Below are 26068 nucleotides of genomic sequence, written 5' to 3' on the forward strand. Positions count from 1 at the left end.
CTGACCGCACATCTGTGTGAACTATTATAGTGCATTTTCTTGCACAAGCGTCCTTTAATTGACAGTATAAGTCTCAAATCATGATACTGTGGTCTGAGGAGCATTCTCATTGATGGCTGAGCCATCAAAATCATCCGATCTGAACTCATATATGACATTATTGGCATAAGCTCTACACCTGCTATTTACAGGTGTTGTGTGTAAACATGCAATGACAGATTGGAAGAAACTGCTGTAGAACTACTTTGCTAGTATGCTTGATCTGCCGATAATTGTGAGCCGTCATGTGGAGTGCAACATAATTTTTAACAGATATGCATCAAGACATTTAGATGGATTTTTCCATTTCATTGACAGTGAATGTAACTCTTGCAGTTGATCATTCTTATAATAACACTTTACAGTGTTATTTAGAAACACCTGCTGCGCATTTTGTAGTACGAAGCAAACTTGGCATATGTTAAATTATTGTAGCTATAACATCCAGAACCTTTATACTGCCGAGTGCAAACATTCTTCCCTGGAGTTACAGTGCTTGTTCCCTGTCAAGTAGCTCCATCTTATGTTGTGAGGAAAACAGCAGGTCTTTATGCAGTTCTTATAGATGTGTGGCAAGCAGACCAGTCAGTACTGTTTGGATGATTTTACTTCAGAATAAGAACCTAAGTACTCTAGTGTGGTGTTAAATCATTGTCAAGTGAACATTGTGAGTTCTGACACGTGATCAGTGCTGCTACCAAAGCCATGAAACACTCTTCACTGATGTCCCATTCATGAACTCTTAGAGGTTATTATGCATTCTGTGGAATGACTGAAAAAATTCCAATGCCCCAATCAGAACACCTGATGCCATTTTGTTTTCAGGGGTTACAAATGACTGCATTAGCTTGGGAACAGTTTTCTGTTATTCCTCAAATTCTAGGTTGTGTGAGATAAAGGTTTTTGATGAAAAAATCAACTGTGTCCTTGTTAGTGGATTATATAATTAATTAATTAATGAGCATTTTAAATACAGTGTCACATAGATCTCTTTCTTTGCCACTTCTACAAATATATGCATCTTTCTGTAATTTGTTAACAAAGTAATCGATAGAACAGTCGTCAGCCAAAGACTGCAAAATAGATAAAACATTGAGAAATGACAGTGAAAGTCTTGACAATTACGTTGTGATGTTTTGTTACTTGGTTTGATATAATTGATAAGCTACTTTCTTGTTTATATTTAATGCTTATTTTTGTTGTTTAACTTCTTGTAGTTGACAGTGGTTTTGATGGAAATAAGTATGCCATCATCATTTGAGTTCAATCTGTCTTTCCTGTATACAGGGTGTCCCAGGAGGAAGGGTCATTATTCAGGGATATGACAGGAACTACCATCCAGAGCAAAAAAGTATAGTAAACATGGGCTCTAAACTGCATACCATAAGAGCTATGAGTACTTGTTCAGTAGGAGAGATGTTTCAAAGTAGCAAAGATGAAGAAGAGTTTGTAGCTCTTAAGGTATACCGTATTTACTCGAATCTAAGCTGCACCTGAAATATGAGACTCGAAATCAAGGGAAAAAAAAATTTCCCGAATCTAAGCCGCACCTCAAATATGAGACTCAAAATTCAAGGGGAGAGAAAAGTTTTAGACCGCACCCCCAAATTGAAACAAAGTTGGTCCATTGTAATATGAGACACAATTTAGGTCGAATGAATGACGATACAGCTACAGTAGTTTGGTTCGAGTCGTAAGCTTAGCAGTTAAGCTTTACCAGGTAGCCATTGCTATGCGTCAGGTGCTCCGTCCATATTTATAGGGGTACCCTTCCTTTTTCACGTGCTTCCTCAGGTTTGAATTGATTGCTTATTTTTCTTTGATCTGATAAGTGCTGTTCTCTTTGTTATAGGTGTTTACGTCACTCCAAGCTGAAAATGCATTACTGTACTGTGTCATGTATTGTTTGTCGCATTCTTGATATTGAGTTTATTAGGCAGACAGGATTTAAATGAGATAGCAGCGAACACAAAAGAATACATGGCAAAATGTTTATATGCGTATTATTCTTATGGTAAAGAGAATACTGCATGTGATTCACAATTCATAAAAGTTCCTATTAGCAACCATCTCTTCTCACAGGTGGGAAAAAATTCAGAACATAGAGTTGGCCATATTGACAAACATCCCAAACAGTCTTGAAGTCGGCTTTTCGTAGTACATTTAAATGCTGCTACATTCGAAGATGAACAATACGGAATTTGCATTTACTTCATTGGATAATGTACCAAAATCCAGTGGTCGAAACTCGGGGCGGAGAAAGAAAGCTCATCTTTCACCTTTTTTTAAATTTATTTACTGACGCAGAGTTTTTGGCGCCACTATTTATTTTTGCGCCTGCAAAGCATGCCTGTGTAACGCTACATATATTCGATGTCAGAAGTTAGTTGTGGCGGCACCTACCAACATTTTTCAGAACTTCCGCTTACTTTGCACTCGATTCTAAGCCGCAGGCAGTTTTTTGGATTACAGAAACTGGAAAAAAAGTGCGGCTTAGATTCGAGTAAATACGGTACCTTTTAGAATCCATGTTTACTAGGCTTTTTTGCTTTGAATGATTATTCCTGTCATACCTTTGAATATTGACCATTCCTCCTGGGACACCCTGTATATTCCATCAGATCTGAGGATTCCATTAGAGTTGTATTAACATTTCTCATAACTATTTGCAAATAACCATTTTCTCCAACACAGTAACTAATCTCAGAGATAGACTTTATTTGTGTAGGGAATTATGAGGTTTGTTGCGTAAGGAGTTTACAGTGTGGTTTGTCTAACCAGTTGAAGATGTTGTACCAGACTTTTTGTTGCAATAAATATTGTGATAACTTAGTTCACAAACTGAATTGTTTTCCAGAAATACTGGTATTAATTCACTGGTAATTTTCTCTTTTTGGGGTGTGTGAAGAAACTTTACACCAATGTTACTTTACATCACAAAGATAAAAGTTGCTCTTTCTTCTTTTTCCACAGCATTTCCTAGTTTTACAAAAATTCCTACTGATGTAACTACAAAAGCTGGGAGTACAGCCCGTTTGGAATGTGCAGCCACTGGCCTGCCTCTTCCAGAAATAGTGTGGCAGAAAGATGGTGGAAATGACTTTCCAGCAGCGAGAGAACGCCGCATGCATGTAATGCCTACAGATGATGTCTTTTTCATTGTTAATGTTAAGGCATCTGATATGGGAGTATACACTTGCACTGCCAAGAACACGGCTGGATTCATTGTCGCAAATGCTACGTTAAGTGTTTTGGGTGAGTACAAACCTTGTTTGTTAACAAATTCTTGACAGGTGTTCCAATATACATAATAAAAATGTCCTTACATTACTTTAAAGATATTTATTAATTTGACTCTTACCTAAAGGTTTCATATTTTCAGATGGGATGGGGAACTAGAGAGGGAAAACTATTCAGTCAATTTAAAATCATTTGATTATGTGACCGACACACAGATAAACAATATTTAAGAGACAATTGTGTAATTGGTCGTAAAAAATAGAACTGAAGAAAGTTGGAAAAATTATCTTAATAACTTGCTTAGGTAGCAAAAATCAGATGTACGCTGAATAACTGAACAGGGTGATACAGTGACTCTGAACTTGCATTCAGTATGACAGTGTTCAGATCATCCAGGTTTAGGTTTTTCATGGTTTCCCTAAATCACTTAAAGCAAATGGTGGAGTGGTTTCTTTGAAATATAAATAATTGATTTCGTTCCTTGCCATCCCCAATCTAAGCTTGTCCTTTGTCTCTAATGATTTGTTGTCAATGTGATGTTAAACCCTAAGCTTCCTTCCTTCCTTCCTTCCTTCCTTCCTTCCTTCCTTCCTTCCTTCCTGTGCACTGAAATAGGTTGGAAACTCACTAACAGCTTTATTGGTAGAAAATAAAATGTGATAAATGGTAATGCCCTAAAGAAAAACTTCATTTTTTCATGCTGTGAGATGTCATTTGAGAACAACTCATAAATATAATGGGATGAATCCTTGAAGTTTTCTGAAAAACTGTAACTGCCCAGTAAAAATCCACTGCAAAAGCTTGCTTTCAATTATGTACAAATATGGGCTAATGAAGCGAGGAATAATTCTGTAGAACATTTACATAAGGTGAAAGTGCCATTTCAGATGAGGATTTATATAATGAGGTCTGGATTCTGAAGAGACAGACATACAAAAGCTTACACAGTGTAGGTGAGGCATTGATTGGTAGACATGTACATAAACAAGATCAAACTTGTAGCTGTGCTTTTGGAAAATGTCTTTTTTTTTTTTTTTTTTTTTTAGCTGTGGCTATTTCGTCCAGTGTTTTTGTGGGTAATTGGCCAGCCACATTTTCCTGAGCTGCTATTTTAGGTATTTCTTACTTACTCTACCCATTTTAAACAGATTTGACAGACAGGCATTGTTTGTAGTTTTAAATTATGGATGATTGTGAGTGGTTAAATGATGATCAGTGTAAATGAGTGAGAGTGGATGAGATTTTAACTGAACTTTTATCATAGGAACTTTTTTAATATTTACCTTTTAACCGCATTCATCCCCTAAAAATGGAGCGAGCGTGGTGAAACTGCGCTGTTGAGAGTCACAATTTAACCTCTACGGTGCCAGTTTTGTTACCTGTTCATATACGTTAAGTGGTCAGGTACCTGTAGTCCTAATGATTTGAAATCATGTTTACAATATTCATGTTACATTTTAATATATTGTACAATTATATATTATTTTATTCTAAGATTTTGACTTAATTTTTGTGTTTGTTTATAATTTAGAACCTCCATCATTTGTGAAGCCAATGGAGAGCAAGGAAATAACAGCAGGAGATCCAATTGTTATAGAGTGCATGGCATCAGGCTCGCCAAAACCAAAACTGGTTTGGAAAAAAGATGGAGGAAATTTGATTACAACAGAAAGACACTTTTTTACTGCTGAAGATCAGCTGTTGGTGATTGTTAACACAATACCTTCTGATGCAGGAACCTATGAGTGCGAGATGTCCAATACTCTGGGAACCGAAAGGGGTTACTCCAAGCTGACTGTTGTTCCAGGTAAGTTTGGCAACTTCACAATAATACTTATGAAAGTAGTAATGTTAAAGTACACACAAGTGGGATTTGAATGAGATGTAGATTAAATGTACATCGTGTGCTCATTTGCATGAAGGTTATGTATGGCAATTGTAGTTTATGATTATGTTTCAATTGGAGAAATCCTAAGTGTGGTTAATTCATGGATCACAGCAGCACGTTAGTTTCACATGTGTGTTTGCAAGTTCACTGCTGGTCATTGAAATTACATCACAAGGAAGGATAGGAAATAAAGAAATTTTATTTACATTATATACACAGTATATAGGAATAAAACATGTAGGTGATTTTGTGGTACACAGCTTGTGAGTTGTAGTACACAGATCTGCCACCTCTGGTACCAACAGTAGCTCTAACTGGCTGAGCATCAAGTGAAACAGAGCTTGGATGATAGATATGGGCACATCATTCCATGCTGCTTCAACACTATGCCAGAGTTCATCAATTGTAGGGACTTGAGAAATCTCGAAAACTGGTTGGCCAGGGCCCCAGTTGAAGACACTCTGTATCGAGTTAGATTGGGACAGCATGGGCAATGTGTGATATTGTATTTTCTTGTTGCAAGGTGACATCGTGGAGACCTTCAAAATAGGGTGCAGCCACTGGTTATTGTCCAGATTACTGACGGTGAGAACTAGATGCCTTTATGATCATGATGATGAATACAATCACCATGTTCGCTCTCCTCATAGCCTCCATACACTGACACTTCCATTGTCTACTGTTGTCATTGTGTGCACCCCTGTCGGCACCTCTCTGCTGCCGCCTCGAGAGAAGCCACGAAAATGGTCACCGTACTGACAATCTGTGGTGCTTCAGACATTTTTGCACTCTTCATCTGGATATTTATCTTGCTGCAAAGAAGCCCATTTCTGACTCGAGGTATATGACGTAGCTGTGTGATACATCGTGGCTGAGCAAACAATTTGTTTTTCTTCATGGACACTATCAGCATGGGGCCATTTTGATTCTCCACGACATTAAGTATGTCCCTCCTGACCTCATCGATTCCGTGTTCACATGATAGTTGTGGGATCCCGACTGTTGTGAATAGCAGTATTACAAAATGATAAACCACAGGCTTGATAGGCCACAATCCTGCCATTGTTGAATTCCAGCAGGTGGTAGTAGACATTTCTTTCTCATACATTGCATGAAATGATCTTCTCACAAACAAACAACATTTTAATGTGATTCCTCAGTGAGAAACCTGACACGTAATCTTATGTAAAATACAGAATGTAAATGACATTACTTGTATTTACTTTGTGCACTGAAATGCTAATGATTTGCATAGACAAGCATGCAGTTCCTGCCAATTTGATTTTTGGTGCATGCTGCATTTGTAGTGTTGCGAATTGAATGGCCAGTGGTATGTTAGTAAAAAGTGTATGTTGCCTAGAAAAATGAACTGTTGTATTGTAAGTGCTTTGTAAGAATATGGTAGTAATTCTCAAATAGTTTAATTAGAATATTTTGCCTTACTGATTTATTCTATTCTGTTCATTTGTCAGTGCTCACCCACATTACTATTGATTGTTTTCTGATTTCTCTTACTGAAATAGGTCATGTAATTAGCTATTCATAAGTAGTAAGGTTTTATTCTTTCAAAGTATATTTACTAAATTTTTTGAATGTAATATCTTTCAGCTGATCTTCGGATAATTTAAATCACCTTTTTTGGCCAGAAAGGTAGAAGGGTTTTATAACAATACTGCAGAATTTAATTTTACCAGTAGAACCTGTGGGATACCAAAATACTAACAATTGAAAGAGCCCTCCCTCTTCTTTTCCTTCTTTTTTTACTGTTTTTTGCCAAAGTGGTTTATAATAAATGCATCACATGTTTCTCATTAGCTGTAATTTTTTTGTAAATGTAATGTATTTTGTGGTACAAGAACCAGAAAATTTTAGGTAATGTGATTTTTTATTGTTTCATACAATGAATTGATATATACATTTCTTTTTAGCATCTGCTGTTGGTGTGACAGATGGTGATATAACAGGAATCATCATAATAACTGTGGTGTGTTGTGCAGTTGGGACTTCGGTGATTTGGGTTGTCATTATCTATCATACACGTAAAAGAATGGGTTTAATGGAAGCCGGAAATGATGCCTGTCCTTATCCGAGCACACTTTTGCGGTCACATCCGGACTGCAGAGGTTCTGTTCCCAATCTCTATATTGATGTAACATCAGAACAGTCAAGTGATAAAGATAGTGGCACAGGTGATTCTGCAAAGCGTAGTAGTGATGATTTCCTGTTAGAGAATGGGCACGCTGTAGCTCTAGAAGGTAAGTTGTAAACGTGTACATTTCGTGACTATAAATATAGGTGTTAACAGTTACGCTACATTTAATATAATACTAATGCTTCACTTGATGTAAGAAATATGTGGTTCAACAACAGACCATTATCACTTGAAGTATAAAATTTACATTATCCCTTTAAATGGTAAATTCCATTTAATGGCCAAACACAACTTATATTCCCGTTCACAGCATACTGGCCAAAATGCTGAAAGGTAATATACAAATATTTTACTAATTGGACCATTCAAATACTGTGGTAATACATGATAATCGATAGTTTGAATAAAGAAGATAGACATGTGAAATTGTGAAGATTGGATATCATGTTTGTCGATCATAGAAACTGGCACATAATGACTGCAATTAAGTATGCAGTATCTTGATAGGAAAGTTCATCACAGCTCCTCTTATAGTCTGTGGCTCAACCCTTTAGACTTAAGACATACACATTAGTACTCAAGAACCAAATAGAAAATCTTTGACTGTACTGATTATTCTCAGGCGCACGGTTCTGTAATATTAGATCTCCAATAAATGTAAGAGATTAAGCGGTTTACACAAGACATAATGAAGCTGCTCAGTGATGAACTAGTGAAAACAGCTAATTCAAGAAGAACCTTCATCTGTATGATTTTCCGGTAATACTTTAAAATCTTGATTTATCATGCTAAAATATGGTCATTTTTCTTGAAATTCTGTGAGGCAATGGAAATGTGAAGTATAACCATACAAAAAGACTTATAAAATACGAATTGGGAGAATTTCGGCACAGATGCCATGATCAGCGTACATTCCATTTATAGCAAATATGCATTAATTGTCCTACAAAGCACCTAGTGCAGAGCCAGAAATTTTTACTGGCTCTAGAAGAGAAAAAGATTCTGTAGTTAATAGGAAATTGTATGACCTTGAGACATAGAAAATGAGTAAGTCAAAATAGCTTCCAACATTTGCCATGTAATTTGCGTCACTTATGAAAAATCTAGTTGTAAAGACAGATATTTCCACATAAAAGCAAGCTGCAAAGATAGAATAAAACTGCATATACGAGTTCTATCGTAAACTTTGTACTAAATGCCAGTTGTTGGTCAGTTAAAAAAACTATACATCTACAAAATATAGCAGTTTTACAAAATGTAAATTCAGGGCTCGACATTTCCCAGTCTGTATTTTATGCTGGCTTGTATCCCAGTCTTTATTTTATGCTGGCTGCTCCATTGCAAGGAATAACGATAACAAAAGTTATGATGGCGGCAGCAGGGGGGTGGTAAAATGGTGATGATGATAATAATAATGACAATGATGATCCTGTGTAGTTCAGTGTCAGAACATTAATTCTCTCTGACATTAACGATACTAAGGCTGTGTCTGCATGAAGTGAAGAGAGAAACACACAGCGTTGAAACTAAATGATAGAGTGCGTTCTACACTGCACTGCAACAAAAATGATTTAGAACACACGGAGAAACATAAACTAATAACACAAGATAATTCTCCACATTTCTGTCTGCGGGAGACAATGTTTAAACTTAACGACATTCATATGATCGCAGGACATAGCCTGCACTAAAATAATGATTTCGACAGGAACAGAGCCAGTTGCGGAGTGGCCATTGAATGAATGTTTTATACTGCTTCACCACAGCTGTCCTCTGCATAATAAATATCCAAACAGTTGCTCCCACTTAATAGAAGGATTTAGCTTTTTGCTTCTGGGACTTTCATTTCCAACACTGAAAAGAAACAACTAGCCATTCTTCATGTGGGAGCTAGATACTGCATTTTCTTTCAGGGTACAACTCCTGAAAAATGAGATGTGGGAAATACTTTTAATAGAATGTTGCCGAGTGGTAATTGTTGTGGTTCGTACACAGAGGCAGTTTTGGTCACACCTACTCTGACAAGGAATGAACAACACCAGTTAGAGTATTACCATCAGTAGCTGTGTGTGAAAGGTACTAGAACTGTCATCTAACCTATGTTCTACAATATTGGGGGCTATTTAGTTAGTTTTACTATGGGTTCAAAAGGTATCATTCCACTCTCAACAATCTTAAACATGGGGGGCAGTAAAACAGCAGTCTTTGCTACTTGGTCAACTCTCAGAAGTATATTTTTTAATCTTGAGGTCTCTTATAACACAGTGGCAAAGTTGATGAAATTAAGACTTGTTCAGAAGGCCACAGGCAATTTTTGTACCTCTATACCGTTTGGGAACTGAGCAAGAAAAGAGGAAAATGATCCCAGTACGCTATATACCCTCTGAATGGTCAATGCAAGATTGCAGTTGTAGATATAAATCTACTACATCGTAGTTTAATATTGTTTGACCTTTGAAGGGTGTCTTCCTATCTTCTCATAGTTCCTCCTCGCCTGACAATTTTCTAGTATTGAATCAGTGGCATCAAACCAAAGAAAATCCAGTAATAGAATGGCACCCTTGGAAATATATTTTCAGTCTCACCATATTTGTAGTAGCCACTGACAATGTACAGGGTGATTCAAAAAGAATACCACAACTTTAAAAATGTGTATTTAATGAAAGAAACATAATATAACCTTCTGTTATACATCATTACAAAGAGTATTTAAAAAGGTTTTGTTTCACTCAAAAACAAGTTCAGAGATGTTCAATATGGCCCCCTCCAGACACTCGAGCAATATCAACCCGATACTCCAACTCGTTCCACACTCTCTGTAGCATATCAGGCGTAACAGTTTGGATAGCTGCTGTTATTTCTCGTTTCAAATCATCAATGGTGGCTGGGAGAGGTGGCCGAAACACCATATCCTTAACATACCCCCATAAGAAAAAATCAGGGCTTCTTGGAGGCCAGTGATGAAGTGCTCTGTCACGGGCTGCCTGGCGGCCGATCCATCGCCTCGGGTAGTTTCATAACTAACCCTTTTCGTAGGACTCTCCATACAGTTGATTGTGGAATTTGCAGCTCTCTGCTAGCTCTGCGAGTCGATTTTCCTGGGCTGCGAACAAATGCTTGCTGGATGCGTGCTACATTTTCATCACTCGTTCTCGGCCGTCCAGAACTTTTCCCTTTGCACAAACACCCATTCTCTGTAAACTGTTTATACCAACGTTTAATACACCACCTATCAGGAGGTTTAACACCATACTTCGTTCGAAATGCACGCTGAACAACTGTCGTCGATTCACTTCTGCCGTACTCAATAACACAAAAAGTTTTCTGTTGAACAGTCGCCATCTTAGCATCAACTGACGCTGACGCCTAGTCAGCAGCGCCTCAAGCGAACAAATGTACAACTAAATGAAACTTTATAGCTCCCTTAATTCGCCGACAGATAGTGCTAAGCTCTGCCTTTTGCCGTTGCAGAGTTTTAAATTCCTAAAGTTGTGGTATTCTTTTTGAATCACCCTGTATTATCCACAACAGATAGTTGGGCCATGTTCGCCCTCTGCTATTTCATGCTCCATGAGCCCAGTTGTGCTGTGTGTGGTGGTGGAGTGAATAAGACTCTAGACTCAAAATCAGAGACCAGCTGGATTGCTTTCCATAAATTACTTGAGGCGAATGCCAGAATGAGTCCTTTGGAAGGGAAACTGCCAATTTACTTCCACACATTTGCCAAATCCGAGCTTGTGTGTAGTCTATGATCAACTCGGTACCAGTGAATCTTTAACCCCAGACTCACAAACCTCAACCCCCCACCCCAACCTCCCTCATCAAACCTAGAAATCTTCATTCCTCAGTTGCAACAGATTGGAGGTATAAACCGACAGTATGTTTTAAAAATTATCTTTAGCAGTTTGTACTTGTGCTTTATCATAATTCTCAAAATTTTTGTCATATAAAGAATTTGTATATGGAACATTGTTCTATGTCTTAAAACAGTATAATGTGGTTAATATACCACGTTTAACAGGTTTACAGTTTCGGAGAAGGCGAGAGCTTATCAGGGCCATGGCTAGCTAGTATGTGGTCCTACCCAGAATGTTCGAGGATTTCATTCTGAAAATGAGAAACAGTTCTTGCACCCTGATGTCCTTCATCACTTTCAAAATAATAAACTCGAACATGTATGCGATGATCCCAGCAATGTTCCCATTTTTAGAAGCACTCCTGGAAGTCCACAGGCTGAAGACTGTTCAGAATCCGTTGCGATTCCACCAGGACATCTTCAGTTGAGTCAAAACATCGCCTTTTCAACATGATTTCCATTTTTGGGAACAGGTAGAAGTTACACGGGGCTAGGTCTGGCAAGTAGGGAGGGTGGGGGACCAGTGTCATGTTTTTTACAGTCGGCAAGCTGTGCACACGTGCATTTCATGGTGCACAAACCAATCTTTGTATCTCCACAACTCTGGTTATTTGCACTAAACATTTTCTATCAGTTACCTCAAAACCTTACATTAAAACTACCCGTTGACAGTCTGACCAGGTGGAACAAACTCTTTATGCATTATTCCCTGAATGTCGAAAAAAATGATCAGCATTGTCTTCATCTTGCTTCAGACTTATTGAGCTTTTTTCGGCATGGTAGAAGATGGTGTTTCCCATTGTGATAATTGGTGCTTTGTTTCAGTGTCATAACTGTAGAACTGAGGTTCATCATCTGTTATGAGTCTAGATAGGAATTTTGGACAGTTTCAGACTCTTTGTTGCAGCTAACTGCATGTCTGAATCCTGAGGTTTTGTTGGCCGATGTTGAGAAGGCAAGGAAGAAACCTTGCTGCAATTCGTCTGACGTTCAGTTCATCAGCTGGAATTCGTTGACGTGTACCGTACAACAGCCCAAGTCTGTTACAAACATCATGAATTGTCTGCCTTCACTCTTTGTGAATCACATAATCCACTTTTATGATCATTTCCAATGTTGTTCATCTTGACACTTGACCAGAATGGTTGTCATCTTTCACAGATTCTCGACCTTCCTTAAAGCATTTAAACCACTCAAATATTCTTGTGTGATTCAATGCACTCTCACCAACTGCCTCTGTCAGTGGGCAGTGTGTTTCAGCTGCAGTTTTCTTCGACGTGAAACAGAATTTAATGCAAATCAGTTGCTCCTTCACATTATCCAGTTTACAATTCACAGAAGCATTGAAATATGCCTTGACACGCACCACTAAAACTCACAACTGCATGTGCCAAAGGTGATGCAACCTTATTGCCGCAGTAGCTGAGACATGTACATAGAGACATCTAGAGGCAAAATGCCACACTACTACTGGCTTGATCAGTACAATGAAATTCTTGGATATTTTGGGTAACACCTCGTAACATACTATGAAGTTTGATCTGATATTTGGATTGATGACCAAATTTCAAGCTTCTTGGGGCCACCGCATTGTAGCGTGTGCAAATAGTTCTCATTGCTGAGTACCTGTTCACGAGTAATTTAATGGAATTGAGTTGGCTGTGTACCAGTATTATTTTGGCCTACCTATGCTTACAAGTTTTTCTTACTTTTGCATTCTGATCATATTCAAATAACAACTTTAGTCTGCATCAGCAACAGTGTATTAATATCTACTGCACATTCCAGGTCTCATTCCACATCAATAGATGGACTTCTTTGTGTTTTATATGCATTTTATGCAGTCTCATTGTTTCATGAATGTAAATAAAGTGCAGTTGACACAATATATTGTGACTTTTTCCCTATTTATTAGTTGCAGCCCTCAGAAAGCAGTCCATTCCAGACAAAATATCATTTGTGATTGTGGTTTTCCCGTGTTTGTAGTAGACACTGTTTCTCTGTAGTAAAATATTACCAGCAATTAGTATTCTACTTACACCCATTACTGCCATGCTCATTCTTACAATCTTTAAAAGTGATATTCGAATGTTTAGGTTACCTCTGTAAATCTGAATACCTGCAATAAGCTAAGGTGACTATAACAATCACCTCACCCTTTTTCTTTGAATCTTGTTTGATGATAAGCAAGAGTGTGATGAATATTAGGCAACTACAACTTTTATCTTTCCTGTAAAAGTCAAAATTTTCCGTTCTTCTTGTGAGTGGTTAACATTCCTGCTCTAATTTAATATTTTCCCCTCTAAGTATTTCATTATTTTGTACCTAAGAATGCTACTTACATCTTCCTTAAATATTACGCAATAGTGGTGGTGGTGGTGATAGTAGTAGTTAGTAGTAGTAACTCAGTCATTACTGAATCTTCCCTACCTACCCCCCTCCCTCCCTCCCTCCCTCCCTCCCCCATCCCTACCTCCCTGCCTGCATCCCTCCCTCCCCGCCATCCCCTCCCTCCCTCCCTCCCTGCCTCCCTCCCTCCCCGCCATCCCCTCCCTCCCTGCCTCCCTCCCTCCCCGCCATCCCCTCCCTCCCTGCCTCCCTCCCTCCCCGCCATCCCCTCCCTCCCTGCCTCCCTCCCTCCATCCGTCCCTCCCCACCATCCCCTCCCTCCCTCCCCACCATCCCCTCCCTCCCTCCCCACCATCCCCTCCCTCCCTCCCCACCATCCCCTCCCTCCCTCCCTCTCTCTCTCTCTCCCTCTCTCCTTCTCCCTCTCCCCCCCCCCCCTTACGTTAGCTCAGCTCTTCAGTATTACTGTCAGCTTGTTTTGCATTATGAAACTTGTTCTTTTTCCAGACATATAAAATGTTCACATAGATGACAGATACCAAGGCAGTGTTCTGTAATATCAGTTTTGCTGAGCAGTTGTTAGTGTGTGTGACCTTTATGCTCTATACTCTGTCCTTCATGGTCTTGATGGTCTGACCAATGTATTACATGCTATTCCTGCACAGAATACAGTAGACACCCACCTTATGTAAACGAGGCTCATATCATCCATTACAGACTCTAAAAGATTGCTAATCGTAGGTGGTAGTCAGGAAATGCACTTCACACCATGTTTCTGCAGAATATAACCAACTAGTATCAAGAGTATTAGTTATTGGAAGCTCCAGTGTTTAGTGTGTAATGGAGCCCCATGTGTTCAGGGCCAGAAAGAAAGACAATGTGCACTCAGTATGTCTGCTGGGATTGGAGGGGGTTGGGGGCTCATACAAGATGTGGAGGAGGCCTTATCTGCAAGTTGTGGCTCATTTCAGCACCAGTGACGCCTGTCGCTTGGGTACTGAGGCCATTCTGAGTTCATGCGAGTAGCTGGCAGAAGTAGTGAAGGCTGCTGGTCTCACATGCAGGGTGCAAGTAGAGCTCACAATTTGCAGCATTTTTCCCAGGGTTGATTGGGGTCCTTTGGTTTAGAGCCGAGTAGAGAGTCTCAGCCAAAGTCTTAGTAGAGATTCATGCATCTCCAAGTAGATGGATGCGCAAAACCTACAACAATTACACCGTCATACCTTAGTAAAGGATCTAGCTGAGTACACAAGAATGTTCTGGTCCTACTTAAAATCACTTAGCAGTCCAAAGGCTTCTATACAGTCGCTCATTGGCCAGTCTGGTGTGGTAATGGAAGATAGCAAAAGGAAAGATGAAGTTTTAAATTTTGTATTTAAGAAATCGTTCGCACAGGAGGATCATACAAACTTAGTCAGTTGGTCATTGCACAGATTCCCATATGGAGGACATTGTAATGGAAGCGCTGGCATAGAGAAGGAGCTGATAATGAATAAGGCACCAGGTCAGGATGGAATACAAATCAAATTTTATAAAGAGTACTCTACAGCATTGGCCCCTTACTTAGCTTGCATAACATGAATCTCTCACCCAGCAAAAAGTCCCAAGAGATGGGGAAAAAAGTGCAGGTGACTCGTGTACATAATAAAGGTAAAAGAATGGACCCACAAAACTACAGGCCAATATTCTTAACATAGATTTGTTTTGTAGAATTCTTGAACATATTCTCAGTTGAAGTATAATAAATTTCCTGGAGGTGGAAAAGTCTTTGTTCAAAAATCATCATGGATTTAGAAAGCATCACTCACGCATAACTCAGCTTGCCCTTTTCTTACATGATATCATGTGAACCATGGATATAAGGCAACTGGCAAATTCCGTGTTCATAGATTTCTTAAAAGCATGTGACATGATACCTTACTGTTAATGAAGGTATGAACATACGGAGTAGATTCCCAGATATGAAAGTGGCTTTAAAACTTCTTAAGTAATAGAACCCAGGACGTTGTCCTCGACAGTGAGTGTTCATCAGAGACAAGGGTATTGTCAGGACTGCCCCTTGGAAATGTGATAAATGCTCTTATTCTCTATATACATAAATGATTTGATAGGAAGGGTGAGCAGCAGTCTGCAGCTGTTTGCTGATGATGATGTGGTGTACCAGAAGATGTCATAATTGAGTGACTGTAGGAGGATGCAAGATGACACAATAAAATTTCTAGTTTGTGTGATGAGTGGCAGCTTGCTCTAAATGTAAGAAAATATATGTTAATCTATATGAGTAGGAGAAACAATCCTGTAATGTGTGAATACAGTATTAGTAATGTGCTTCTCGACCCAGTCACATTGATTAAATATCTAGGTGTAATGTTTCAAAGTGATAGGAAATGAAACGAGTGTGCAAACACTATAGTAGGGAAGGCGAATGGTAGACTTTGATATATTGGGAGAATTTTGGGAAAGTGTGAGTCATTTGTAATGGAGACAGCATATAGAACACTAATGTGACCCCATTCTGGAGTACTGTTTGAGTGTTTGGGAGCCCAACTAGGTCGGATTAAAGGAAGCCCTTAAAGCAATACAGAGGCGTGCTGCTAGATTTGTTACTAGTGGGTTCGATTGCGGAGGTGCTTTGGGAACTCAAATGGGAATCCCTGGAGGGAAGGTGACCTTTTCAAGAAACACAGTTGAGCAAATTGAGAGAACTGACATTTGAAGCTGACTGAAGAACAATTCTACTGCTACCAACGTACATTTTGCGTATGGACCAAAAACGTAAGATAAGAGAAATTAGCGCTTGTAAGGAGGCGTATAGACAGTCTTTCTTCTCTTGCTCTATTTTTGAGTGAAACAGGAAAGGAACTGATTAGCAGTGGTGCAAGGTACCCTCCACCACGCAGCATACGGTGACTTGCAGAGTATGTATGTAGAGTAGATTCTGTTGGAAATGGTACTTGCATAAGGCAAAGAGACCATAGATTTAGATGCCACCTCACTATTTCCGTCGCTCACCCAGTTCACAGTTGCTCGATAGTGCAATGCTCATCCAATGTCTTTCACTACAACTATTCTGGTGAAAAGTTACTTTGAGATGGGTTAACTCAGCTGACAAACTGTCAGTATGGGATGACATGGGCCCTATGTACCAAAGTACGAGGTACCCTTTTACATGAGCCAGATGCTGACAACTAATCACCTGAAGATACAAATTAGTGTGAGTTGGATTCTTATAAATAGTATGTCCCAACATATCAGCAACCTCCCCTGGGACTAACACATCAAGGAAGGGAAAGCAACAGTTCTTTTCCACCTCCATAGTGCAACGCATATTGCTACTCTGTTGAGACTGCTAGTAGCTCAGTGTGTTCATCACATTAGGAACTCGGTGAATTTTCTATGTTGGTTTGGTCGTCTTTCTCTTCGCTCATATTCCTCTGCCTGAGTTGTCATGGGTAACTGCCATTGTGTTGACCTCTTCTTACTTTTTATTCAGTGACCAAGGACAGGTGCAATTGTGATGGGGAGCCCTCTGTCACATATTATTGCTAATATGTTCATAGAAGATATCAAGGAACATGCTCTGGAGTTGGTGGCATTAACAATTCCATGCTTTTTTAAATATACATGAACAATACATTTGTTGTTTGGCTCCCTATATAGATAAAAAGGATGGCGGCCCTCCTTTCCTTTATGTGTTTATCAGGAGAAAGGTTGGTGGTGTTTGGGGCATAATATTTATATGAAGACAACTCTCGCCGTCTTCTCCTCCCCCCCCCCCTCCCTCCTACCCCCTTCAGGATGATAGTTGCCACCATCTGGCTCAGCATGAGGGGGTACTTCATACCTTGGTTCACAGAACCCACATCATCTCAGACTCTGAAATTTTGCAGCCGAATTATCCCACTCCAATTCACCTTTCACCAGATGGTTATATGAAACACAGATCAGATGTGGATTGTGCTATTGACCAACCGTGAACTGGATAAGTGATGAAAATAGCAAGATGACACTTAAAATCTATAGCCTTTTTGCCATATGCAAGTAGCATTTCCAACAGGATTGGTCTTATTTTGCAGAAAAACAGTGATGTGTGTTATTTGACCTCCACCTAAGATTAGGACCCTTTTAGGTTTGGTAAAGGATTATCTTGGTTTGCATGAGGTGGGTGTCTGCTGAATCCTATGAACTTTGGCATATCATATTTTGGTCAGAACAAATCTGATATTACAGAACACTACCTTGGTATCAGTCATCCTATGTAGTATAACAACACAGAGGTTCTGGTGTGCACTTCAAACTATTGAGATAGTGTTCTTAATGAATCAGTTGAGATTAAATTAGCAAGTGGCCTTATAGAAACGGAGGTGTTTTCTTAAATTCTGCGAGGAATGCTGCACTCTCCCTGGCCAAACTACAAATGACTGAGTTAATGCTACTTGCTCATCTGTTGGTAATTAACATTCACAATCAGTAACTTCTGTCATTGGTTATCTTTGGTTGTGTGGTGAGGCCAGTCTTTTTTATGATGTGTTTATTATACTTCCACTTACGCTGTATTATGATTCTTGCTCAGCAAGGCCCCGCCTGATGAGGGTTTAAATTTCCTTGCACAGCATTCTGTCTTTGAATTTGTGCCTTGAAAATGACTGGGTGTTTACCTATTGAAATATGAGCAGCTTTATTCTTGTAAGTTGTTTGAAACAAGTCTAGCATTAAGTTAACAACATGCAACAGTAAGCCAGTTCCTCCATAGGTAATGCCTATGTTTGAACAGTAATTTTATAATTTTCCCCAATCGTAAGACTCTCAATATCTCTTCTAGAGTTCACAAAGTAAATGTCTTCTACAATGTTTGCTGTTATCTCAACTCCTGCTAACTTTCCTCCTGTCGCTGCAAGTCTTGGTTTCTTCCTAATTTCCCTACTCATCAACAGCTGCAGCTCCATGGTCATATTGGTACTTGCCATTAAATAACTTTTTCCAGTTCTCAGAATTTTTATTTCCAGTTCTTTCTGGGCTATAATAGTATTGATAATGTCTTCAATTTATAGTCAATGTTTTATTCTGTTTTTGTAACTGTTTTAAATTTATAATTTCTTTGGTCCCCCCCCCCCCCCCCACACACACACACACACAAAGGGATAATTTATGTGTCTTTTTTTCTTTGCATAAATTTGTCACTTGACAGAGGATTCAATACTGTCTTAGGTATTCCATTTCTGCTGCATTTATAGTCAGTTCATTGAGAGCTGGGACGAAGCCGAAACAGTTTCGTTGACCAGCCACTACCTGTTCTAGTGAAAGCATTCAGTGTTCACATGATGTGTAGTGGGGTCAAAAATCCTTCACGCTCAATGTGCAGTTGGCCGCTAGGCTGACGTCACAGCGGAGCATGTGTCGCTCATCAAACCCTGTATTATTAACTTGGGCTGCAATGTAATGAAATAAAGCATAAAACACCTACAGGTGGCATAGCAGATTCAGATACAAGCAATTTTGGTAACAGTACCAGTTACAATAATATTAGAGAAGGAAAAACACTAAGTTCATTCTGTCAGACTTGAAATATTGTCATTCAAGTTTATTACAAAATGCTCTTCTCTCTCCTCTATAATGCTGACTAATTTCCACATTTGAGTTCCAGCTTTTTCCATCACATTAAGGACACACTTGTTCCACTCTTCTGCAGTCAGTGTTCTTACTGCTTGTTATAATAGTTCTTTAACCTCTGACATTTTGTATGTCCTTAATGTTTGATTCTGGCCCAAACTAACTCTGCAGCATTTAATTTGCAGTGGTAGGGAAGAATTTGAAGAACAGTTTTCCCTGTTATTAGCCATTTCATCTACGGTATGTTTTTTGTGCACAACTTTGTGTTTCTTTAATGATACCTATTAGTCCTTTCATCAGTACACTATCTTCAAAAGTGACATTTTAGGATTTTAGCCATTCTTGTGTATCTTGAGTGTTAGAATTCAAATTATGAACCTTTTTTTTCTATGAGAATGCTATGGTGCGTCATCTAGTACCATAACTGTGTTTTCCTGTAGCGGAGGAAGAATATCTCAAAACCCCGTATTGGCACACCTCTCCTCATGAAAATCTCCACTCTTCTTGGATTCAAAAATCGACAAACAGCTTTTGACAATACCCGTTTTGCTCCCAATGTGTGTGCTAATCAGTCATTTTACTTTACCCAATGGACCCTTGTTTCGGGATGGAAACACTTGTTTTGAGGATTTTATGTTGTTATCTACCCAAATGTTACTTTGGGTATGCCCTGTGTTTAACAATGTCTCGTCCAACTAGTAAATGCCTCTTAATAATCTGTAGAACCTAGTTCTCTGAAAATTGGCCAAATCTGGATCTTCATTTGTGGCAGCTAGCATTTTGTCAGTCATTGGCAATTCATTTAAAAAAAAAATATATATATATATGTTCTTCCCTTTGTATCTCACTTCTGTCGAAGACATGGAAAGCTTTTGTTGTGATTTTTCTGTTTTGGGAGACTTCAAAGAGAGTGACCAATACTTGTAGATGCAGTTGTTTTCAAAAGAGTATCTGTTATTGGCTGCTCTGGATACAACGGCTCCATTTTACACACATTAAGGACCACATGTTTCTCTGAAGGATGTAATGGTATTTTATTTTATTTTTTTCTTCTTTGATAGCTTTTTGGTTTGACTCAAAACTGACATGTTGATCTCGATTGCTGTATCTGTGTGGATGATGACGCAATGAGTTTACTTTTATGTGCTACTAATTGGGGGGGGGGGGGTGGAAACACTGTGTGATGCTATTGAATGGGCACAGAAACAGTGAATGCTGAGTGTAATTACAAACACGGGTACATATGTTAATAATCAACAACTGGTCTTTCACATGTCTTTTAAGATGAACTTACATTCAGATTCTAAAATTACTTATGTATAACAACACACACTGACAAGCTTATACCTGCAAAGGACATTGCCACACTGAGCAAGCTCACCATGACTTGTTCACCCCTCAGTGGCAGTTCTATGATGATGTGCCTTGATGTGCTTACAGGCCCTCTCGTGTTTCAGTGAATGGGGTATAGTCAGCTTTCAGCTGGTTTTCATTGTGGCATTATTTAATGTAACACATTTGACATGAATTTCTATAGTAAAAAAGAAATTTTATACCACCTGCATATCTGCAAAAGTGTGTGAGCTTAGATTCAAAACTTCTTAAACTAAAAACATAACTTTGGTGAAATAAAACTAAATAATGTCTAACAAAGGTACTCTCTCCAAAACTGCACATCTTTGTGCATCTGGATAACATTCAGTACTGCATTGCTCCACCTTGTGCACTGTAACATGCTTAGATTCTCCTCGTCACGCTGCCCAGAAGGTGATAATTAGTTGCTCCTCATATTGTCCTGCTCTTCGGTGGTAGCCCTCCTGAAGTTTGAGGAGGGTTTCTGCGACTTTGTATTGCAAGCCCCAACTTTTCTGATGGATATTCATTGGGTTTATGTCAGCAGATATGACAAACTTTTCTATTTGCTTGATTCCTGCCTTTTGTTGAAGGTGTGTGTGAAGTGAGCATGGCATGCCTGCATATTATTGTCTTGAAAAACAGACGTGTCTCCAAAATGCTGACTGTAGGCCTGAACAATCAGCTAGATGATCCTGTCTCAATGTGCACAGCCCCCAGATTGGCCTCTATAGCACTGAGAGGCATCTGACATACCACCCTGCTGAGACTATGGGGCTGCATACTGCATGCCTGAGATATCCATCGGTAGCTGCTCCCTCTCCACACTTCTATAATGAGCATCAGATGATAGCTAGTCATGTACTTGTAAATGATGCCATATGTCATTGATTCAGGTTCCATTTCAAGTGTTCATTTGCCCACCCTCCTCACACACCTTTCGTTCCTTCCCCTCTTTTTTAAACCAACCAACCTCACCATGGTGTTTGGATGCCTGGAGGTCAAATTGATCATGTGGAGATGGTTGCTTACTGTCCAGGTTGACATAAACCTCCCAGTTGCCTCTAAGAAAATAGTTTGCTGTTCTGTTGCATTTTCCTCAAGATAACTACAACTCGTAATATGTAGGTGACAGCAATCTGGTGGTGGTTTTGACTGATTGGTCACTAACAGACAGGTGTTCGACATTTTGTGTCTCATTACAGTATTAGAATGTTCTAATGATGTTGTTGTGACACTCTGGATTTTGTATACAAGCTTCATCATCTCATTCATGATTGAAGACACGTTGCACTGAAAATGCAGATTTACGTATACCTTCAGTGCATGGATAGTTTACATATTGATTTTGTTTGGTCAAAAGGGTATTGTGAAAGAAGTTTATGACTGGGAAAAAATATAAAATCAGATCCCAAGTTACTGAGCAATTACTATCTCATATTTCATGTTTAAGGTTTCTGAAACCTTTATTTTCATGACTGACTACACCCTTGTCAGAGAACAACTGTGCAAATAAAACCTTTTTTGTAGCATTTGTATTGGTTTGAATTGTATTTCCATGCATGAAGGTGACATTGATAGCAGAAACAGCATTCTTGTTCAGCAATGTGCTCACTTCGTTTCATGCTATTCCAATCAGCATTTTTTCCCTGCTCCATTATTCTTCCATTGTCCACTCCATTAGATGTAAATTGCTGATGAAGTTGTAGAAATACTGTTACTTTTGAAATAATGCAAAATGTGGCATCAAACTTCTTTTCTGGACACTGTTCTCAAGTGTTCTACAATAGTAATGGTGGAGAATCGCAGAGAACATCTCAGTGCAATATTATGGTTTCATAAAGCCCTTTGACTTTTATTTGTTACTGCTAAGGCTTTAAAATCAGGAACAATAAATGCAGTGATTCTGTAATAAACTGTTGATAAATAATTCTCAGTTAATAACAATTTGCTCACCACAAGCAGATTCCCATGCCACCAAAAATCATTCGAATCAATGATTGCCAACTACATTTTGTAACTTCACTCAGTGTGGATCTGTCTCTCATATACCGATTGTCAATGGAAATTTGTAACACAAGCAGCCCAGTGGTTAAGATGCTGGACTCACAATCTGGAGACCAGGGGTCAAATATCAATCTATCTGTATTTCTGTCGAGATTCAGGTTTTCTGTGATTTCCTTAAATCACTTCAGGCAAATGCTTCAATGTGTCTTGCTTCATCCTTTTTCAATCTGAATGCAATGATTAATTTTTAATGGGTCATTAAACCCTGGATCTTCCTCCCTTCATAACTTAAGCAAAACAGAAGGATTAAAAAAAAAAAAAACACTAAATACAAATAGAGTACCCTAATCAGAAATTGGTCATTGTACATACTGTATTCAGAATATAGTGTACATTTTGTGGACTACAGTTAGTAGCTGAAATGTTGCTCTCAAGTTTGAGTATGTGATTAAAATTCTTAGAACACTTTGGTAGTTGCTTTTGCCCTCTTTGCGGTAGTATATGTAGATCAGAAATTTGCAAAATAGTTTCCTACTGTTCTCTTTCCTCTACATGTATTTTTTTTCCTCAGCTGATATAATTTTGTTATTGCCAAAGTGACCCCACAGTGGTGTTTATTTTGCATTCAAGGCATTAAAAACTCCTAATATGCAGCCTTCTGCAGCTACAAATCTGCTATACAGTGTGTGTCTTCTAAAAGTTATCCTTTAGATATTTGCAATTTCAGTTTTGCAATGTGTAGATGGAGACTGCTCAAACAAATACTGCTTGTCACATGTATCATGCAACTCAGTGTCAACAGAAAGCATTAGTTTATTTACCACCACAAACAAAGAGTTTTAAAAGGAGAGTGTTATATGTCCATTCAATAGAGCAGTCCCAAAATAATTTAGTGCAATATTCATTTTATCGACGTGTCATAACGGGGACTGTAAAACACAAAGAATAATCAGTACTCCAGCAGTGATTGAGTAATGCTGCCGCATGGAGGTAGCCATCAGCATGGGCCAGGGTGGTACACAAATCACAGACATGTAGGCTGCCCTGCGTGTTGTATCGACATGCCTTGCAGGAGCTACACATGCGGAGCTTGGGGGTGGGAGTGATGGAGAGTGAGAGAGGGGTTAAGGGGGAGGAGGAAATAGACAGACAGGGAGGACAGACAGCGAAAAGAAAAAGGAGATAATGCAATGGACAGAGAAAGCAGGTAGGAGGTGATGGTCAGAGATAAAGTGGAGCAGCATGTGCATGCAGTAATAGCACACCTTGTAGGGGCTACACACAAGGATGGGCACTGCTGAGCAGAGAGAAGGGGATGAGAAGAGTGTGTGGAGGACGAGATGGACAAAGAGAGAGAAAGGTGGCAGAATCGGGTGGATAGAAACGGTGGGATGAGAGGTGGACACACACACACACACACACACACACACACACACACACACACACAATTGAAGATGCAGGAAATGAGAGAGAGAGAGAGAGAGAGAGAGAGAGAGAGAGAGAGAGAGAGAGAGAGAGAGAGAGACCAGCATTTCCTTTTAAACCACTACATTGATTTCAACCAAATTTGTTGCACATACTACTTGCTGTATGAGAATCAGCACTGTGTGTGTCCTAGCTGTCATAGGAGTAGAGATGCAGCCAAAATGGGGTTTTCTACTCCCTGAAATGTAGGCTGCCCTTCATGACAGGCATATTGTGCCGTTAGTGTCTGCATGCCTTGCGGGGGCATATGGGCACAGCTGAGCAGATGGATAGTGATTTTTTTTGGGGGGGGGGGATGAAATAGACCAGATAGAGAGGGGGGGAGGAGGACAGAGATAGGGGCAGGAGAGAGATGCAGTAGACAAGTGAAAGGTGTAGAGGCAGGTGAAAGTGGAAGAAGGGGGAGAAGAGGGGGTGGAGGAGATGGACAAAGAGAGTGGGGAGTAGGAGATGAACAGATCAAGGTAGGAGGAAGAGGCGAGTGGGGGTCCGAAGAAGATTGCAATATGTGCGTTGCGTGCGTATATGAATGGAGACATGGGGAAAAGGCTAGTTAAGTTTTGTAACAGTCATAGATTTAACTGCCAAGTAGACCAATTTAATGTGTTTAGTAGCTATTGTGCACAATTAGCTATCATCAGAATTGAGTGACATACACGATGTGACAAGTAAGAATACATATTGTTTGATACATAGAACAAAAGTAGTTCAAAATAAATTTGAGATTTTACCACTGTATTAATAAATGTAAAGATAAGCACAGCAGCATATTTACCATATGTTGTATTGTTTTAAATTTTGTTGATAGATTTCATGAGTGTTGTTGGCATAGTAACTTAATCATTTTTGTGTGATATTGTTAGCCACTGACTTAATGAATCTTATTTTAACCATATGTGGATACAACACAATAAAATAAATTTTCAACCAATGATTTCAACCTTATTAGTCATACTATAGTAAGATAATTATTGCTGTAACACTGGACTACTAATTGTTTAAAAATGTCTTCTCCATTCCCAGAAGTGAGTGAGCACGAAAGTGTCACAAATTCTCTGCTGCCAAATTGTGCTATACAAGGAATGAGTGGTGCATTGCTGCTGCACAGCTTGTTGCACCGTACTGATCATGACAGGCCACAAGATTCAAAGGAAGTGAGCGCAAATTCCTCACAGAGGTGGTCGGCTCCTTTTGGTAGAGAATCTACTGCTGCCGATGTTCCCCACTCATGTTCCTATCGTAGCCTGCCCCTCGATATACAGACTCATACCGAGGATACTGTGGGAGGTGACAGCCAGTAACGGTAGTGAGTGGTTGCTGTACTGTGCATACGTAACTGTTTTAACTGTGAGTTATGAATGTTCTTCTCATTTAATGAAAGAATGTGATATGACAAAATATGTTAATTGCATTTGTTGTGAATGCTGTGTTATTTCTTTAAGAGAGTTGTTTTAAACTCTACTGACTGGTGTTTTGAAATCAGACTATTATGTAGGCAAGTTATACACAGATAAATGTGTAACTGTGTGTCCTAATTTCACTGAAATGTAATTTATGTATAAAGTGTACAATGCCAGATAAAATATATTGCTTGTGAAATATTTGTTAAATAAATGCTACAAAAATTAAGTTTGATGTATAGAAATATAAATATTACATGAGCTGTGTTGTGTGTATTAATTGTTTATTAAATGAAAAGAATGTATTTTGTTACAGTCTTAACTTTGTAACTCCACCTGAAATACTTCACATATTAAGTTTATTTGGTAATTATATTTTTATTGTATTTTGATATGATGAATCATTACTCTTGTGTGCTCTTTTGTGTAAGTGTATTCTTTGTTACACCTAATATTTATGAACAAAATTTTTTGTATGTTTTGTCGAACTCAGTGCTTTCAAAACGATTTTGTGCAACATGATTCACTGACTTTTCTGTAATATTGCAGAATTACCCTGTCATAGGTACCTGCTAAAATGTTGTAAGGATATTTACTTTAAGGTTTAAATTAATGATCTGGGGAGTTTTTTAAGGCTCATCTTGCCAACGTGGCTAATTTTGTTACTTCTTGGACCTTTAGCTTTCCTT

At 38.9% G+C, this 26068-nt stretch overlaps 1 protein-coding gene across 1 annotated transcript in view; it reads left to right on the forward strand.

Moving 5' to 3' along the window:
• Window positions 1-25783, forward strand: part of LOC126185006 (leucine-rich repeats and immunoglobulin-like domains protein 3) — a 76180-nt gene extending 50397 nt beyond the window's left edge. The window contains exons 10-13 of the mRNA XM_049927733.1: window positions 3013-3294; window positions 4811-5086; window positions 7096-7422; window positions 25003-25783. Of these exons, the coding sequence (XP_049783690.1) occupies window positions 3013-3294; window positions 4811-5086; window positions 7096-7422; window positions 25003-25280 (1163 nt within the window). The 3' untranslated portion in view covers window positions 25281-25783. The remainder of the gene's footprint in view (window positions 1-3012; window positions 3295-4810; window positions 5087-7095; window positions 7423-25002) is intronic.
• The last annotated feature ends 285 nt before the right edge of the window (window positions 25784-26068 follow it).

The sequence above is a fragment of the Schistocerca cancellata genome, chromosome 4 (genome assembly GCF_023864275.1).
Source record: "Schistocerca cancellata isolate TAMUIC-IGC-003103 chromosome 4, iqSchCanc2.1, whole genome shotgun sequence".
In the NCBI taxonomy this organism is placed as follows: Eukaryota; Metazoa; Arthropoda; class Insecta; order Orthoptera; family Acrididae; genus Schistocerca; species Schistocerca cancellata.